Here is an 18,495-nt window from a genome sequence, read left to right on the forward strand (position 1 = left end):
CTCTTATGATGGTATTTAAACCCTCCCGAGTAAAAAAAAACAATTACTACAGATTAATTGGCACGTGTTTACGTTTCAAAGTGTGTTCTGCATGTAGGCTACACTAATATAATGTACCTCTGAAATCTTCTATCCACACTGGTAATCGGCTAGATATGCATTCATAAAGCCTTTAGAACAGCCTACATAGGGCATTAACCAATCATATGGTATAGTACACACAACACAATAAAAAGCTCATCGAATAATGTTGTAATTACCACAATGGTTAATAACTTATTACAAAAGTGTAATAGCCTACGACTGGTGGGCTAACTATTAGAATAGCTATTCTCTGCGGTGGAGATACAGAATAGTTGTGCCAAGCAATGACAATTTGACCTATGGAAAGGGGAACTATCCTCAGAAAACACGAGATAAACTATCGAGATGTGTTCTTCACGGACTTATGGGCAGTATCGTTAGACGTTGGCGTAGCTCTACTCAGGGCTATATCAGAATGACGCATGTTGCGCTTCGGTTGATGGCAATATTGAATTATTGTTCCATGTAGGAAGTAATCCAATATTCCCTAACGCCATGAATCAGTAGAAAATATTGTAATTAAAGTCTGTGTCAATAAACGATTAGTGTATGATAAAGTAGCACGGTGGACCGCTCACCGTCAAGAGTGTAGGAGCGCGCGCAGGTTGCACCTGCAAGTCGCCTCATTGTTTTTGCATCAAGTCCCATGAAGATGGAATACATATTTGGAATCCTAACTCTCCGCAAGTGTTAGTGATGAAATTATGTTTTAGGTAGAGAAACTTGCATATTCGATCCAGAACCTATCACTGTTATTGCGCATGATTCTGCGGCTCTTGTACAACTTCACGCTCCAACTCACCTTGAAACAGGGATCGTCTGGTATTCTGGTAGTGCCTCCAGAGCGACAGTGGGGAAACCAATCCACGCCCCAAACCCTCCCAAACTCACCAATAAAAATAATGCGGAGGCGGATCTAATAGCTAAATTGTCATGCCTGGTTTCATGTTAGATTTGCCATCTAGACCGGAGTGCTCTCCTCTCAGTGTTGCAGGTGCTCTGTCTAAGCGAGAGAGGATGCGAAAGGAGTGCAGGGGAGGGATAGAGAGAAGGAAAGCGCCGGTGAAAAAGTCAGCAGTATGGTGCAGGGCATGATAAAAATGATATCAACAGCAGCAGATAGCGCGTTTATTGACCTGGGGGCTCCGCAATGAAAGGTTTCTTGCAAGGGACACTTTGAGATATGATGAGGTTTCTTTCTGGTTGGCAATAGTACTATGATTTGGTATGTGGTCACTTTGATAGCAAGTGTATTCAGCACCCGAGGAACGGCAGCTCAAGGTGAGTTGAAGTGCAATATTTTATACTGCTTGCTGATTAAGTTTTATTGTGGAAATGTTTAAAAGGGTATATGGCTTTCAGAATGATTGGTTGTTTGCCTGTCGTAAATGTTGTCCACAAGTAATTAACAGAAGTACGAACATTGAGATTAAATTGGATATTCAATGTGTTTGAAGTGCTTGCACCTGTTTCGAAGTGTCATGTTGCAAAATGGTCTCAGAGTATTTACTATTATTCTGTACGTAAATCCAAGACACTCCATTTAGTATGATATGTTACGTTTGGTTGAATGATGAGAGAGCACAAATTAGGAGGAAAAGTAATACAAATTATTTTAATTATGAATAGCCACTCCATGTCCAGTATCTAAATTAGGATAATGGGGGTGGATAATAAGAAATTAACATCACTAATCATGATATATATCACTAATATATCTAATAATATGGTTTGGGCATGGATTGTCATGCTGCTATAAATTTGATTAACCCTCTTTAGGTAGCTGCAGTGGCGCATGCAAAGCACCATCCTGATTCTCAATAGTGTTGTAAGCTACAGTAAGCATATTGACTGGTCTATAGCTTTTTGTATGTTTAAAAACGCATGGTTAGTTCAGTGTATTATAGATTCTAAAACACCCGTCCTGTAGAGTTTCTTTTAACTTCCTTCATTGCGAAATGCAGGCCTACTTGTATGTTTGTGCTACCAACTATGGTAATACATAATATCTTGCCAAAACAGGTAAAGTGATAAATGGACACATTTTCATCCCAATATACCGGTCTCTTATATGGACTCAATTAGCCCAGTACTTCCATATTTGTCCACTGGGTGGAGGGATCTTTGATATTATCATATTGTTGCAACATGGTACATTGTACAGTATGTTGAAGTATGGTGAAACATGCGCAAGTAAGTTTATACTGCATATATCCATTGACAGTTGACAGTTCATTTTTGGTTGAATAATCAAGAGGTTGAGTTTACTTTGACAGTTAGCCTTTCCTGCTGTGTAGATAATTACACGTAGCCTACAGCATTCATTACAATAGTAGTATATCTTCCTTTCACATGTAGTCCCATTCAATGCAGTATCAGCCAGGCAGGCAGCAGATGGTTGTCAATGCCAAGAAGACGAGGACAGTACAGTGAGTGATGCTGTGCTGCTGGTGTTATATGCCTCTGGGCGACTGAGGACTGACTGTCTGTCACCTTGCTCTGCCGCTCCTCTGCATATGTTCCCCGTCTCGGCGTTACAGACAGACAGTCACTGAGCTCTAGAGCTGTACACACTCACATACACACATACACACCAGCAGAAGCTGGCTGTACTACATTCTTCTGCCCGAACGCTCCATCTCAAGCTGTCAGCTGGCAAACGCCACCCTCGACTCTGACCAGCGATAATCCTGGACACAAGTTCTCTCTTTCTGCCCCCCATTAATCTATTACTCTCTCCCCGTCTTAAGTCTCATCTACTGTCTTTCTGTCTGCTCCTCTCTCTGTCTGTGCATCCTCTTCCCCCCCTCCCCCCACACACATCCTCCATCTCTCCCCCGTTCTTTGGTCAGGTGCTTTCTCTAAGTTATCCTCCTCTCTGCCTCACTCGCTTCCTCTGTCTGTCTGTCTCTCCTTCCACCTATTTCCCTAACTCTCCACACAAACTCAACACCCCCCACCACCATTTAAGTTGGCTGGCTCTAAGCAATATGGGATGACAGTGGGGGGGTGTGGGAGCATGGAGAGCGTTGTTAATGGAGGCCTGGAGGGGTGCATGGCAATCGGCTGCTAGTATCCACACTCCACTTGTTACATCCCCCACATAGCCCCCCTGAGGGAATAGTGAGTCTTTAACCATGATATGAGCATATGCCCACTACCAGGATGGCGCTCTCCCCCCGTAAAACTGATTATGATTAAGCTGTGAGTTAAATGCCACTCTGGTGCTCCACCATAATGCACATGGCACAGGTGCAGAGTGGCCAGGTTGTGTTGGGTCAAGGGGCGGGTTGGAACATCACTTGCCCCCCAGGATCGTGTGTGTGTGTGTGTGTCTGTGCATGTATTTGTGCTTGCGTGAGTGGGCTATATGTCTTGCGTGTGTGCAGACCGGGGAGGGTAAAGAGTGTAAACACACAGGAAGAGATTTACTTAAAGGCATAATGTTAGAGATTTCAGTTCCTAATACTTTTACTGCCTCACAGGGCCATTGCAAAAAAATATATACTTCAGTGGTATGTATACACATTGCAAAAGAGGAGATTTGTCACGCCCTGGTAGAAGTATTTTGTGTTTATCTTTATGTATTGGGTCAGGCCAGGGTGTGGCATGGGGTTTTTGTATTGTGGTGTGTTTTGTCTTGGGGCTTTGGTATTGGGATTGTAGCTTAGTGGGGTATCTAGCAAAGTCTATGGCTGTCTGGAGTTGTTCTCAATCAGAGGCAGGTGTTTATCGTTGTCTCTGATTGGGAACCATATTTAGGGAGCCATATTCTTTGTTTGTCGTGGGTGATTGTCCTTAGTGTCTTTGTTCCTGTGTTAGTTGACAAGTATAGGCTGTTTCGGTTTTCGTTACGTTTGTTTTGTAGTGTTTGTTTATTCGTGTTTACGTTGTTTATTAAATATGGATCGCAATCTACACGCTGTGGTTTGTTCCGACTCTCCTTCACACCTAGAAAACCGTTACAAGATTGGAGAGTGGGTGACTGTTGATGACCTCACAGAAACCTTAAGACTAGTTACTAATTAACCAAAAATGGAATGCTGAGACAGCCAATTTAAAGCAATCGATTTCATTGTGAAGGTTCGGTGTAAGGTGTGTATGTGTCTGTGTGAGTGAGCGCGTGAGATTGGTACAACTTTATAAATGCAGACAGATAATATGGTTCGTTCGACATGGTGTCGGTAAAATTCATTATGCAAGAAATGGTGGAAATGCTTTTATGTGCAAATATTTATATAACCATCATATCGAAGTAAACTAGGTGTCATATGATAAGTCAGTGGGTGGTCCTCAGACTATGACTCGGACAAGCATTGAGTTTATTGGACAGTACACAACTGGGTCAAATACCTCAAATGAATCAATTACTCCTTTGCAATAAATATCAAGGGTCTTATTCTGATGACATGATGATCGATACTTGGCTGCTGTATGACAAATACAAATAATCTTGCTATTTTGTCCATAATAATCTCATGTTGTAGGCTAGCCGCACTGTATCTGTGAGCTGTTGGCTAGAGCGCATATACCAAGACCAGAGTGGGGCACAATCGCTGTATGATGCAACTTTGTGACAAAACCATCAGTAGAGTTGAAAATGCGATGGAACCCCAGTTAACTTGTATCGGTACATGGTAATTGAACTGCAAAAGTTATTTTTATATGCACTACATCATCACGCACAGACGTAACAAGTACATTTTATGGAAACACCTCTGGTGGGAAAATGTGCACACTGTTTTTATGCGTATTTGAGAATATCTCATGAAAATCGGTCATAAATTGGATGGAAATCCAGCTAGTTAGAGTGAATTTGTGTTTGCATGTATGATGTGTCCATATGTGTGTGTGTGTAAGGTGTGTGCATTTAGGGCATTCCTAACACTGCTGATAGGTTTTAATCATGACATGGATATTCAAGTGACATGGTCACTTGGTGTTCCACATACACACAAATCACATAGCATATGTTGTATTTCATACGACAGTGGTTGCTCCACTAAATGTTTTGCGATAATGCTGCGGTAATTTGTGGTTTAATATGGTACCCTGTGTCACCACTTCATTGCTCCAGACCAGCGTAAGGGCGAGTTAGAGCACTGATTATGCTTTTGGATCCTACTGTGTCTCTAACTGATAATGAATGGGCGACATAAACCTAGAAAGAAACTGATAATTGTGCACGACTTCAGTATTACTTATTAAAACTGTTGTTACACTAAGTTTTTAAATTTTTTATTTTGTAAGGATAATTTTGATCTTACTATAGTAGTGTAGCCCACTCCCGACCGGTCACGTTGTACAGTGCCTAGGTGGCGCAAGAGTCTAAGACACTGCATAGCTGCATAGCAAGCTGTGTTGCTACAGATGCTGGTTCAATACCTGTGCTGGCCTTGACTGGAAGACTTGTGAGATGACTGTAGGTTTTTGGTTTATCTCCTCTAAAAACAGAAATAAATACAGTGGGGAGAACAAGTATTTGATAACCTGCAAAATTGGCAGTGTTTCCTACTTACAAAGCATGTAGAGGTCTAATTTTTATCATAGGTACACTTCAACTGTGAGAGACGGAATCTAAAACAAAAATCCAGAAAAATCACATTGTATTGATTTTTGTATGACTGTATGATTGTAATTCATTTGCATTTTATTGCATGTCATAAGTATTTGATACATCAGAAAAGCATAACTTAATATTTGGTACAGAAACCTTTGTTTGCAATTACAGAGATCATACCTTTCCTGTAGTTCTTGACCAGGTTTGCACACACTGCAGAAGGGATTTTGGCCCACTCTTCCATACAGACCTTTCCAGATCCTTCAGGTTTCGGACTGTCGCTGGGCAATACGGACTTTCAGCTCCCTCCAAAGATTTTCTATTGGGTTCAGGTCTGGAGACTGGCTAGGCCACTCCAGGACCTTGAGATGCTTCTTACGGAGGCACTCCTTAGTTGCCCTGGCTGTGTATTTCGGGTCGTTGTCATGCTGGAAGACCCAGCCACGACCCATCTTCAATGCTCTTACTGAGGGAAGGAGGTTGTTGGCCAAGATCTCGCGATACATGGCCCCATCCATCCTCCACTCAATATGGTGCAGACCTTGTGTGTGCTGCAGGATTACAATCCATGACGGCGTAGCGTGTTACTAATGGTTTTCTTTGAGACTGTGGTCCCAGCTCTCTTCAGGTCATTGACCAGGTCCTGCCGTGTAGTTCTGGGCTGATCCCTCACCTTCCTCATGATCATTGATGCCCCACGAGGTGAGATCTTGCATGGAGCCCCAGACCGAGTGTAACGGTTTTCTAGGTGTGAAGGAGAGTCGGACCAAAATGCAGCGTGTAGATTGCGATCCATGTTTTAATAAACAAACGTAACACGAATCTAAATACAAACACTACAAAAAACAATAAACGTAACGAAAACCGAAACAGCCTATACTTGTGTACACTAACACATAGACAGGAACAAGGACACTAAGGACAATCACCCACGACAAACTCAAAGAATATGGCTGCCTAAATATGGTTCCCAATCAGAGACAACGATAAACACCTGCCTCTGATTGAGAACCACTCCAGACAGCCATAGACTTTGCTAGATCACCCCACAAGCTACAATCCCAATATATACACACCACATAAAAAACCCATGCCACACCCTGGCCTGACCCAATAAATGAAGATGAACACAAAATACTTCGACCAGGGCGTGACACCGAGGGTGATTGACCGTCATCCTGAACTTCTTCCATTTTCTAATAATTGCGCCAACAGTTGTTGCCTTCTCACCAAGCTGCTTGCCTATTGTCCTGTAGCCCATCCCAGCCTTGTGCAGGTCTACAATATTAACCCTGATGTCCTTACGCAGCTCTCTGGTCTTGGCCATTGTGGAGGGGTTGGAGTCTATTTGATTGAGTGTGTGGACAGGTGTCTTGTATACAGGCAACGAGTTCAAACAGGTGCAGTTAATTCAGGTAATGAGTGGAGAACAGGAGGGCTTCTTAAAGAAAAACTAACAGGTCTGTGAGGGCCGGAATTCTTACTGGTTGGTAGGCGATCAAATTATTATGTCATGCAATAAAATGCTAATTAATTACTTAAAAATCATACAATGTGATTTTCTGGATTTTTGTTTTAGATTCCGTCTCTCACAGTTGAAGTGTACCTATGATTAAAAAAATACAGACCTCTACATGCTTTGTAAGTAGGAAACACTGCCGATTTTGCAGGTTATCAAATACTTGTTCTCCCCACTGTAATTCTAATTAACAAACTGGCATTATTTACAAATTAGTAACTATGTCTCACCCAAATCAAGTCAACATTTTTGTTGTCACATCCACATGGTTAGCAGATGTTAATGCGAGTGTAGCGAAATGCTTGTGCTTCTAGTTCCGACAATGCAGTAATAACCAACGAGTAATCTAACCTAACAATTCCACAACTACTACCTTATATACACACAAGTGTAAGGGGATAAAGAATATGCACATAAAGATATATGAATGAGTGATGGTACAGAACGGCATAGAAAAGATGCAGTGGGTGGTATCGAGTACAGTATATACATATGAGATGAGTAATGTAGGGTATGTAAACAAAGTGGCATAGTTTAAAGTGGCTTGTGATACATGCATTACATAAAGATGCAGTAGATGATATAGAGTACAGTATATACAGTGGGGCAAAAAAGTATTTAGTCAGCCACCAATTGTGCAAGTTCTCCCACTTAAGATGAGAGGCCTGTAATTTTCATCATAGGTACACTTCAACTATGACAGACAAAATGAGAAAAAAAAATCCAGAAAATCACATTGTAGGATTTTTAATGAATTTATTTGCAAATTATGGTGGAAAATAAGTATTTGGTCAATAACAAGTGTCTCAATACTTTGTTATATACCCTTTGTTGGCAATGACGTCAAAAGTTTTCTGTAAGTCTTCACAAGGTTTTCACACACTGTTGCTGGTATTTTGGCCCATTCCTCCATGCAGATCTCCTCTAGAGCAGTGATGTTTTGGGGCTGTTGCTGGGCAACACGGACTTTCAACTCCCTCCAAAGATGTTCTATGGGGTTGAGATCTGGAGACTGGCTAGGCCACTCCAGGACCTTGAAATGCTTCTTACGAAGCCACTCCTTTGTTGCCCGGGCGGTGTGTTTGGGATCATTGTCATGCTGAAAGACCCAGCCACGTTTAATCTTCAATGCCCTCACGATACATGGCCCCATTCATTCTTTCCTTTACACGGATCAGTCGTCCTGGTCCCTTTGCAGAAATACAGCCCCAAAGCATTACGTTTCCACCCTCATGCTTCACAGTAGGTATGGTGTTCTTTGGATGCAACTCAGCTTTCTTTGTCCTCCAAACACGACGAGTGTTTGTTCTATTTTGGTTTCATCTGACCATATGGCATTCTCCTAATCTTGTTCTGGATCATCCAAATGCTCTCTAGCAAACTTCAGATGGGCCTGGACATGTACTGGCTTAAGCAGGGGGACACGTCTGGCACTGCAGGATTTGAGTCCCTGGCGGCGTAGTGTGTTAATGATGGTAGGCTTTGTTACTTTGGTCCCAGCTCTCTGCAGGTCATTCACTAGGTCCCCCTGTGTGGTTCTGGGATTTTTGCTCACCGTTCTTGTGATCATTTTGAACCCACGGGGTGAGATCTTGCGTGGAACCGCAGATCGAGGGAGATTATCAGTGGTCTTGTATGTCTTCCATTTCCTAATAATTGCTCCCACAGTTGATTTCTTCAAACCAAGCTGCTTACCTATTGCATATTCAGTCTTCCCAGCCTGGTGCAGGTCTACAATTTTGTTTCTGGTGTCCTTTGACAGCTCTTTGGTCTTGGCCATACTGGAGTTTGGAGTGTGACTGTTTGAGGTTGTGGACAGGTGTCTTTTATACCTATAACAAGTTCAAACAGGTGCCATTAATACAGGTCACGAGTGGAGGAAAGATGAGCCTCTTAAAGAAGAAGTTACAGGTCTGTGAGAGCCAGAAATCTTGCTTGTTTGTAGGTGACCAAATACTTATTTTCCACCATAATTTGCAAATAAATTCAGTCAAAATCCTACAATGTGATTTTCTGGATTTTTTTTCTCATTTCTTCTGTCATAGTTGAAGTGTACCTATGATGAAAATTACAGGCCTCTCTCATCTTTTTAAGTGGGAGAACTTGCACAATTGGTGGCTGACTAAATACTGTTTTGCCACACTGTACATATACATATGAGATGAGTAATGTAGGGTATGTAAACATTATATTATATTAATTGGCATTGTTTAAAGTGCTAGTGATACATTTTTACGTCAATTTCCATGTTCTCGCTCATTTTACGTTATTTGAAAAATAAATAATCGAAATAAGCTATTAGTATTAATTTAGAATTATATAAAAGCCCCTTGGATATTCTCACAGATATATCATTTAAACTCAATTTTGTTGCACTTCCACCCAGCTCCACGACCACGGGTGAAACCTTGTTGAGATGATCAATGTATTTGTTGCATTGTTGTATCGGCAATTTCTCGAGCCAAAACATCTTGATGGCCTCAAACGGTTGGACACACCTAGTCATTCCAGGGTTTTTCTTTATTTGTACTATTTTCTACATTGTATAATAATAGTGAAGACATCACAACTATGAAATAACACATATGGAAACAGTTAAGAACAAATCATAATTTACAAGGACAGGCTACTCCTTCCTACCCATCGGGGAATTGAATCCTGGTCTTCCGCGTGCCTACACGACATGGGGATTCTTTAGCTAAAAAGCCCAACACTGTAGTCTACAACCGTCATGTTGAACAGCGCCATACTTTCCGTTCCATCCTATTGGAGACCCAGATGGTTTTTGTTTTTCTTGGAATATAAACACCATAATATCTAATTAAGCAACATTTCTTAAAATCAGTCCCATATATTATGCTTTTACAAAAATAGGTACAGCCACTATTGAAGGCTATCAAATGCTTCTCAAAGATGCCCTCTTGCGGTCAAACTATCACTAACTAGCATTAATGGTACCAGTGGTTGGCACTTAATCTTAAGGATCGCCACTTTTTTTTTGTTGCCTGAAATGACATACCCAAATCTAATTGCCTGTAAATCAGGCCCATTTTATACCATTTGTTACCATTTGAAAGGAAACACTGTGATGTTCGTGGAAATGTGAAATGAATGTAGGAGAATATAAACACAATAGATCTGGTAAACGATGATACAAAGAAAAAAAACAACCGTTCTTTTGTATTTTCATCTTTGAAATGCAAGAGACAGGCCATAATGTATTATTCCAGCCCAGGTGAAATTTATATTTTGGCCACTAGATGGCAGCAGTGTACGTGAAACGTTTTAGACTGATCCAATGAACCATTTAGTTTCTGTTCAAAATGTTGCATCTTCACAAGGTCCTTTGCTGTTGTTCTGGGATTGATGTGCACTTTTCGCACCAAAGTACGTTCATCTCTTGGAGACCGAACGTGTCTCCTTCCTGAGCGGTATGATGGCTGCGTGGTTCCATGGTGTTTATACTTGCGTACTATTGTTTGTACAGATGAACATGGTACCTTCACCTACTCTGGTACCTGATGCTCAACGTATTAGTATTATTATATGGCCGGTGACACTGTTTCTTTAACCAGTTGCGACAAACAAACCCTTATCCGGGAGCGTAATCATAGCCTCAAATGCATTAGCATAACGCAACGGACATAAATACCCCTAGAAACTTTCCCTATTCATGAAAATCGCAAATGAAATAAATATATTCAAACACAAGCTTAGCCTTTTGTTAACAACACTAATCTCAGATTTTCAAAATATGCGTTACAGCCAACGCTAGACAAGCATTTGTGTAAGTTTATCATGGCATAATGCTATGCTCGGCTCTGCTGGCAGCAGGCAACATTTTCCCGAAAATAAGAAAAGCAACCAAATTAAATAATTTGGACGCTTTCACTCAGGAGACTCCCAGTTAGATAGCAAATGTTCCTTTTTTCCAAAAATATGATTTTTGTAGGCGGAAAAGCTCCCGTTTCTTCACCATGCTTGGCTGAGAAATCAACCGAAAAATGCTACAACTATAACGCCAAACTTTTTTCAAAATTAGCTACATAATATCGACAGAAACACGGCAAACGTTGTTTTAGGATCCATCCTCAAGGTGTTTTTAACAAATATATTAGATAATATATCCGTTGAGGCAGTTGGTTTCTCATAAGAAGCGATTGGAAAAATGGCTACCTTAGTATTTTACGCAAGGTTTTCTGCGGGAGACACCACGTGACCACATGCCATATATGGTCCCTTACAGCCATTCTTCAAAGAAAATGCCTAAAAAGACGTCGCAATGCTGTAGACACCTTGGGGAAAACGTGGAAAACGTAAGCACATTCGTAGCTCATTCACAGCCATATAAGGAGTCATTGGCATGAGGCGGTTTAAAAAGATGCGGCACTTCCTGGTTGGATTTTTATCTGGGTTATCAAAAGTGTAGAAAATGTTTTTGGGAAACCGGTGCTCTGGCTTGGCAGTCGTACTTAGAAGTAGCTCTTGAAGAGTGAGGCCTTGGCCAGTATTTTAACCTGCATAAGTTCATAGGTTCTTCAATACCTTTTTGTAGAGATATTTTTTCTTTATTATGCTACTATGCATCTAATGGGATGTATTTTCTGGTGAGTAGTTAACCAGTATGAGAAAGAAGTCCGTTATGGAGAGATGTGGGTCACTGCTTATAAAGATTTTCTTGAAATAGATCTTAAAAAGATGCTTAAGGAATTTGGTAGAGCATTAAGAGCAGTAACACAAAGCTAGTTTTCATCTTTCCTATAGTTCATGGTTGTTTATGCTTGTTAGCATGATAATATGCTTTCGATAGAGTCCATGTCCCACTAAAGGAAGTCCTTCACCCTGTTTGAGCTTGATGGGAAGTACAGTTGCAGCCTCCCCCTCGCCCAGGGCAAATGCCGTGCTCCATAAAAGTCACCAACTTCAGACATCAATCAGCTGATATTTGGAATATGAAAGATTGCCTCAGGTCCTAAGCCCCCTGGGATCCAGACTCCATTTTGGGTCACTGAGAGAAACCAGTTTCTATGGTTGAGGTGCCTTCTGGACCAACTGATGCTAGAGAGTACTGGTGAAAGATGCTCCAGATGAAGATGGGTGGGAGCCTTGTGGAACATCTTCAATTATGCATGATTCTACTCCACAGAGCTTTAGTGTAGTAGTAAGGTCAGTGTGTAATTATTTCAGTCTTGTCAACACTGAAAACCACCCAGTTCACATTTGCAACTAAGTAAATTGCTGTTTTATTCATGTTGCAGTGGTGGATAACACACTCTATTTTACTTGTCTGTTTCCCCTCTCCATGTGTGCTGGACATCTAACCATTTGGAGTAGAAAATTGCTAATTGACCGATAAGGTAGCACATGTAGCCCTGTCTCAGTGTTTCATGTTGTTAGTATGATTTATATGATTAGCTATTGCCTTGTTGGAAGATGTCTTATGCAGACAGGGGTGCTCGGGCAACTTGTCAAACTGCCTCAAGGTCACGCAAGTGTCTTGTGTCTCAAAGGACAAAGCTGTGGCATTCAATTTCTTAAAAATATATTGCACTTCAAACAATGGCTTTCCACAGCAAAAGAAGACAGGAATCCACATTTGGTTTTTAGTCTGGCAGATTAGTGGCTTTGTGCATGCGTGCATGTGCTCAAGTGTTTGACGCCCCACCGCTTAAGTCTTTTGGGAAAAGCTCAAGTCTGTACAGGGAAAAGGACTTCCTCACCTTGTAACTTCCTGCATGCCTTAAATTATGTATCAGCCAGGAGGGAAGGTGGAGTAGAGGAGTATGGGTGCGCTGTTGTTTTTGTGTGGAGGGAGACGGGCGGGTAGTCTCTTGGCCCCGTGTACTGATCTCATGAAGGATGGAGACAGGAGCTGATAGTTGGGAGCCATTGATCGGCATGTTAATGCTATACTTGTCCTAATATGCATCGACAGGCCCACTCCACGGCCCACAAAAACCTGTGGTGGGATTGGACTTGGAGCCGCAGTTGCTACAGTACAGGCCTATTACCTGACTCGCAGTCGACTGAAAGTGTGTTTGTTTAGAGGAGCATTTGTGCTCTCATATGTTTGCGAAACATCTCCTCTTGTCGCAGTTCAGTCACATTTAAGCCGTCCAAGCTTGTAATCACTTGGGCCAAAGGCTGCAAAGGGAGAATACAGATCAGGCATATTGTCCAGAATATTAATTGTTGTGGCAAAGGCTTTGGCTTTTTCAAGGGTGAGAAGTCCCACACCCTGTTTCAACTAAGCGTCTTTCATGGCTTTTCAGTTCATTGACTGCTTGGCTGTTGATGACGTGAGTACTCTCCTCACAACTGCTGAACTGTCCTGCCTTGGAGACAAGCTTGATGTGGTTTGCGAAACGCCATGCACTGGTGGTTGGCCATCTTGCCTCTGCTGCAGTGATGCCTTTGAACTAATTTAAACTAGGAGGTCACTACCCAGGCCCCCAGGGCCCCCATGGAGGGCCAGGTTGGTAAGGTAACGCTCCTCTATGACTGTTTGTTTGCGATCACACCAGCAGAGAGGGATTCTACAGTGGGGACTATGTATTAGGAGGACAAAATATAATACAACAGCCAGGCCCTGCCAGGGTCCGTGGATTTTAGAGCGCTGTTGTCGATTTCACATAGGTGAACATTGATTCATTCTCTGTTGGTGCCATGGACCCAAGTGACAATTGTTTGCCTACCCAGTAATTGAGAGTCAGAGAAGTGCATGGATTAAAATGTTATGTTCTCTATCAGAGATCAAATCAGTTTCATCACAGTCTTCTGTATTGCAATGTTTTATGGCAAACATTACAGTTTATATGCGTTTACATTTTCCATTCATTCCAATATGTTACATTAATTTCAATATGCCATTGATCAGTGCTAGATCCCCAGTAAAATGGCTAGTGAAAATTATTAATATTACCTGGCAGGAACAGCTGGGGTGAATTACACCCATTTGCTGATTAAGGCTATTGTAGGTAATGGAGCTGTACATCATATAGCAACGGCCTAATGATTAAGAGCGTTGGGCCAGTAACCGAAAGGCTGCTGGTTCAAATCCCTGAGCAGAATAGTTGAAAAATCTCTTGATGTGCCCTTGAGCAAGTTACTTGACCCGAATTGTTCCTGTAAGTCACTCTGGATAAGAGCATCTGCTAAATGACTAAAATGTAAATATAGCTGAAATGTTTGTCCAGAAGTTGAAAGCCTAGTTCTCTGTAGTCTGATTGTCTGTCCGTCAGCCAAGTTCTTTGTCAATGATCTGCCATATTGGATGAGGAGCATACTCTCCCGGGGTTGCGTGAATGTGACGGCTCCGTGTGTGCATCCAAGTTGTTTCTGTTGGTGTGTGCATATGACATGCGTGCATAGAAAATGTGTACGAGTGTGCATATGTGTTGGTATGTGCGGAAGTGGGTACATAGGTCTGTGTGCTGAGGGGTGACTGTTGTAGATTTGTTTGTCTGGTGTGCATGCACCTTTGTGAAGTGTGTGTGTGTATTAGAGCTTATGAGTGAGGGTTCATATGCATCAATGCAATGAAAAGCCTCACAACTCCAAGCCTCCATTTGAATTTTGCAGAGGCTGGCATTTGCGGCAAATGCAGAAAAACACTTCCCCAAGCATGGCGGCCCACTAATTGACTGTAATCTACACCTCTTTGGCAGCGGCCACACCTATATCCAGGAGCATGTACTACTCGCCATCATACTGTGCACGGAGTCCCACACACTATACTACCTGTTTTTGGGAGTATGTGCAGCCAAGCACCACCACTACCCCTAGCCCGGGGTTATCTGGCAGCTTGGGCCTGCTCTGCGGCAGCTGTCCACACGCAGAATAAGAAGATTAAGACATCTTATCCTCCATGCCCGCAGTTTGAGGGCCCTTGATTAGAATTCCACGCTAGTGTTCACAACCTAATTGGCCTGTGTGCTTCGTTTGCTCCGGGCTTTGGTTGTGGTGGTAACAAAATTGTGAAGTGCGGTAGAACAAAACTGCATTCCATGGCAATCCTATTTTAGAAACATCTTGCAATGTCCTGTCTGTGCACAAACTTGTGTTAATATATTGATGTTGGAGGGAGCTTTGTTTCACATTACAATTAGACACCTGTTGATCTTAGGCCAGTGTCTCTCCCCAAAAAAATGATATCAGGGGCTAGTGGGCTTTGGTGTTCTGCCATTGGTGACCTTCTGAATTTAAACTAATACTTGAGAACTGATTATTGATGTACTAGAACTATCTGATAGACCAGTCTGAAACGCCCCACAGAACACTATGGTACAGGTCTATGGACAAGGGGGTTTAGAAACAATAATAATTTAAAATAAATATATATAGAGTACCAGTCAAAGTTTGGACACACCTTCTCATTCAAGGGTTTTTGTTTATTTGTACTATTTTCTACATTGTAGAATAATAGTGAAGACATCAAAAGTATGAAAGAACACATATGGAATCATGTAGTAACCAAAAAAGTGTTCAGCAAATCAAAATATATTTAAAATGTTTGATTCTTCAAAGCCACCCTTTGCCTTGATGACAGCTTTGCACTCTCTTGGCATTCTCTCAATCAGCTTAACCTGGAATGCGTTTCTAACAGTCTTGAAGGAGTTCCCACATATGCTGAGCACTTGTTGGCTGCTTCTCCTTCACTCTGCGGTCCAACTCATCCCAAGCCATCTCAATTGGGTTGAGGTCAGGTGATTGTGGAGGCCAGGCCATCTGATGCAGCACTCCATCACTCTCCTTCTTGGTCAAATAGCCCTTACACAGCCTGGAGGTGTGTTGGGTAATTGTCCTGTTGAAAAACAAATGATAGTCCCACTAAGCGCAAACCAGATGGGTTAGCGTATCCCTGCAGAATTCTGTGGTAGCCATGCTTGTTAACACTTTTTTTGCTTACTACATGATTCCATATGTGATTTCATAGTCTTGAATGAGTAGGTGTGTCCAAACTTTTGACCGGTACTTTATATATATATACATTTTGTTTATTTTTTTCAGTTTTATTGATAGACTAGACAGAAATGAGCTGGGAGACAGAAGGAGCTGGGAGACAAATAGAGGGAACATAGTGTAAATACCGGTGGAGCCCGGGATTTGATCGCACACAGGTTGGGGATGACATAAGCCGCCTCATCCAACCTCAGGCACAACATTGTCATTATTTTAGACGTTCGTCATTCAACACTCCAGACTGACTCGAAAGTGCGAATCACCTCAATGCTGTCATTGTCAGTGGGATACACTGTGTCCTTCTTTCAGAGGTTGACAGAAGCTGGAGGCATCTGCCTGTCTCAAGCCCTTTTTCTCTCTCAGAGGAATCCCGGGTTGTCAGTGTTATTTTTCCCATCAGAGTCCTGGGCAGGCTCACACAGAGACACACGCACAGAAACAAACACAAGGAGAGACCACTGCAACGCTGCTGGCTCTGTCATCGCTCTGTGAGCCCAGCCACTCTCCGTCACTCACACAGACAGAAAGGTGGGCAGGCAGGCAAGGCAGTTGGAAGAGCGTTTGAACTGCATGCACTCACTTCGATCAATGCTTTTCTCCATTTGCTAGACAGAGCAATGCTCTTTGGTGTGTGTGTGTGTGTGTGTGTGTGTGTGTGTGTGTGTGTGTGTGTGTGTGTGTGTGTGTGTGTGTGTGTGTGTGTGTGTGTGTGTGTGTGTGTGTGTGTGTGTGTGTGTGTGTGTGTGTGTGTGTGTGCGTGCGTGCGTGCGTGAGCCCTGAGTGGGAGTGTACAGTTGAAGTCGGAAGTTTACATACACTTAGATTGGAGTCATTAAAACTCGTTTTTAAACCACTCCACAAATTTCTTGTTAACAAACTATAGTTTTGCCAAGTTGGTTAGGACATCTTTGTGCATGACAAGTAATTTTTCCAACAATTGTTGACAGACAAATTATTTCACTTATAATTCAATGTATCACAATTCCAGTGGGTCAGAAGTTTCCATACACCAAGCTGACTGTGCCTTTAAACAGTTTGGTGTCACGCTCGTCAAAATTAATGGACCAAGGCACAGCGTGCATAGAGTTCCACATATTTTAATTAATAGAAACTCACCAAACAAAACAAACAAGCACAAATGAAACGTGAAGCTACTGGTGTGCACACAGGCAACTATCTGTAGACAAGATCCCACAAAGCACAATGAGGAAATGGCTGCCTAAATATAATCCCCAATCAGAGACAACAATAAACAGCTGTCTCTGATTGGGGACCATACCAGGCCAACATAAATCATTAATTACCTAGATGACCCACTCTAGTCACTATCACGCCCCAACCAACAGATAATAAACAGCTCTCTATGGTCAGGGCGGGACAGTACCCCCCCCCACCCCAAAGGTGTGGACTTCGACCGCAAAACCTGACTCAATAGAGGAGGGTCCGGGTGGGCATCTACCGTCTGGGGGGCGGCTCCGGTACGGGGCGAAGTACCCACTCCGCTTGCAGATACAACGTCTTCCTCCATGACGGCTCTGGTGCGGGGATCGTCGCAGGAGGAACCGGACCGTGTGTCGTCGCCAGAGGAACCGGACCACGTATCGTCGCTGGAGGCTCAGGACCGCCGACCGTCGCTGGAGGCTCAGGACCGCCGACCGTCGCTGGAGGCTCAGGACCGCCATGTTCAGGGGGTTCCGGACTGTGAACTGTCACCGGAAGCTCTGGATTGTGGAGGCGCACTGGAGGCCTGATGCGTGGTACCGGCACTGGTGGTACCGGGCTGGTGACACGCACCTCAGGGCGAGTGCGGGGAGGAGACACAGGACGTACTGGACTGTGGAGGCGCACTGGAGTCCTGATGCGGGGGACCGGTACAGGTGGCACCGGGCTGATGACACGCACCTCAGGGCGAGTGCGAGGAGCAGGACAGACCTGACTGGGGACACAACTGTTTGGCCATAATGACCATCATTATTTTGGAGGGAAAAGGGGGAGGCTTGCAAGCCGAAGAACACCATCCCAACTGTGAAGCACGGGGGTGGCAGCATCATGTTGTGGGGGTGCTTTGCTGCAGGAGGGACTGGTGCAGTTCACAAAATAGATTGCATCATGAGGGAGGAAAATTATGTGGATATATTGAAGCAAAATCTCAAGACATCAGTCAGGAAGTTAAAGTTTGGTCACAAATGGGTCTTCCAAATGGACATTGATCCCAAGCATACTTCCAAAATTCTGGCAAATGTATTTACAACAACGTCAAGGTATTGGAGTGGCCATCACAAAGCCCTGACCTCAACCCTGTAAAGAATTTATGGGCAGAACTGAAAGAGCTTGTGCAAGCAAGGAGGCCTACAAACCTGAATCAGTTACA

General features: G+C 42.9%; 1 protein-coding gene across 3 annotated transcripts in view; it reads left to right on the forward strand.

The window, feature by feature from the left end:
- The first annotated feature begins 1,050 nt into the window (after positions 1 to 1,050).
- The window catches only part of LOC118389972 (protein turtle homolog B-like), a 199,097-nt gene continuing 181,652 nt past the window's right edge, over positions 1,051 to 18,495 (forward strand). For all 3 annotated transcript variants that reach the window (XM_035780029.2, XM_035780030.2, XM_052529798.1), the window contains exon 1: positions 1,051 to 1,365. In XM_035780029.2, coding sequence (XP_035635922.1) covers positions 1,302 to 1,365 — 64 coding nt within the window. In that variant the 5' untranslated portion in view covers positions 1,051 to 1,301. The remainder of the gene's footprint in view (positions 1,366 to 18,495) is intronic.

This window comes from Oncorhynchus keta, chromosome 11 (assembly GCF_023373465.1).
Source record: "Oncorhynchus keta strain PuntledgeMale-10-30-2019 chromosome 11, Oket_V2, whole genome shotgun sequence".
NCBI classification, from domain to species: domain Eukaryota; kingdom Metazoa; phylum Chordata; class Actinopteri; order Salmoniformes; family Salmonidae; genus Oncorhynchus; species Oncorhynchus keta.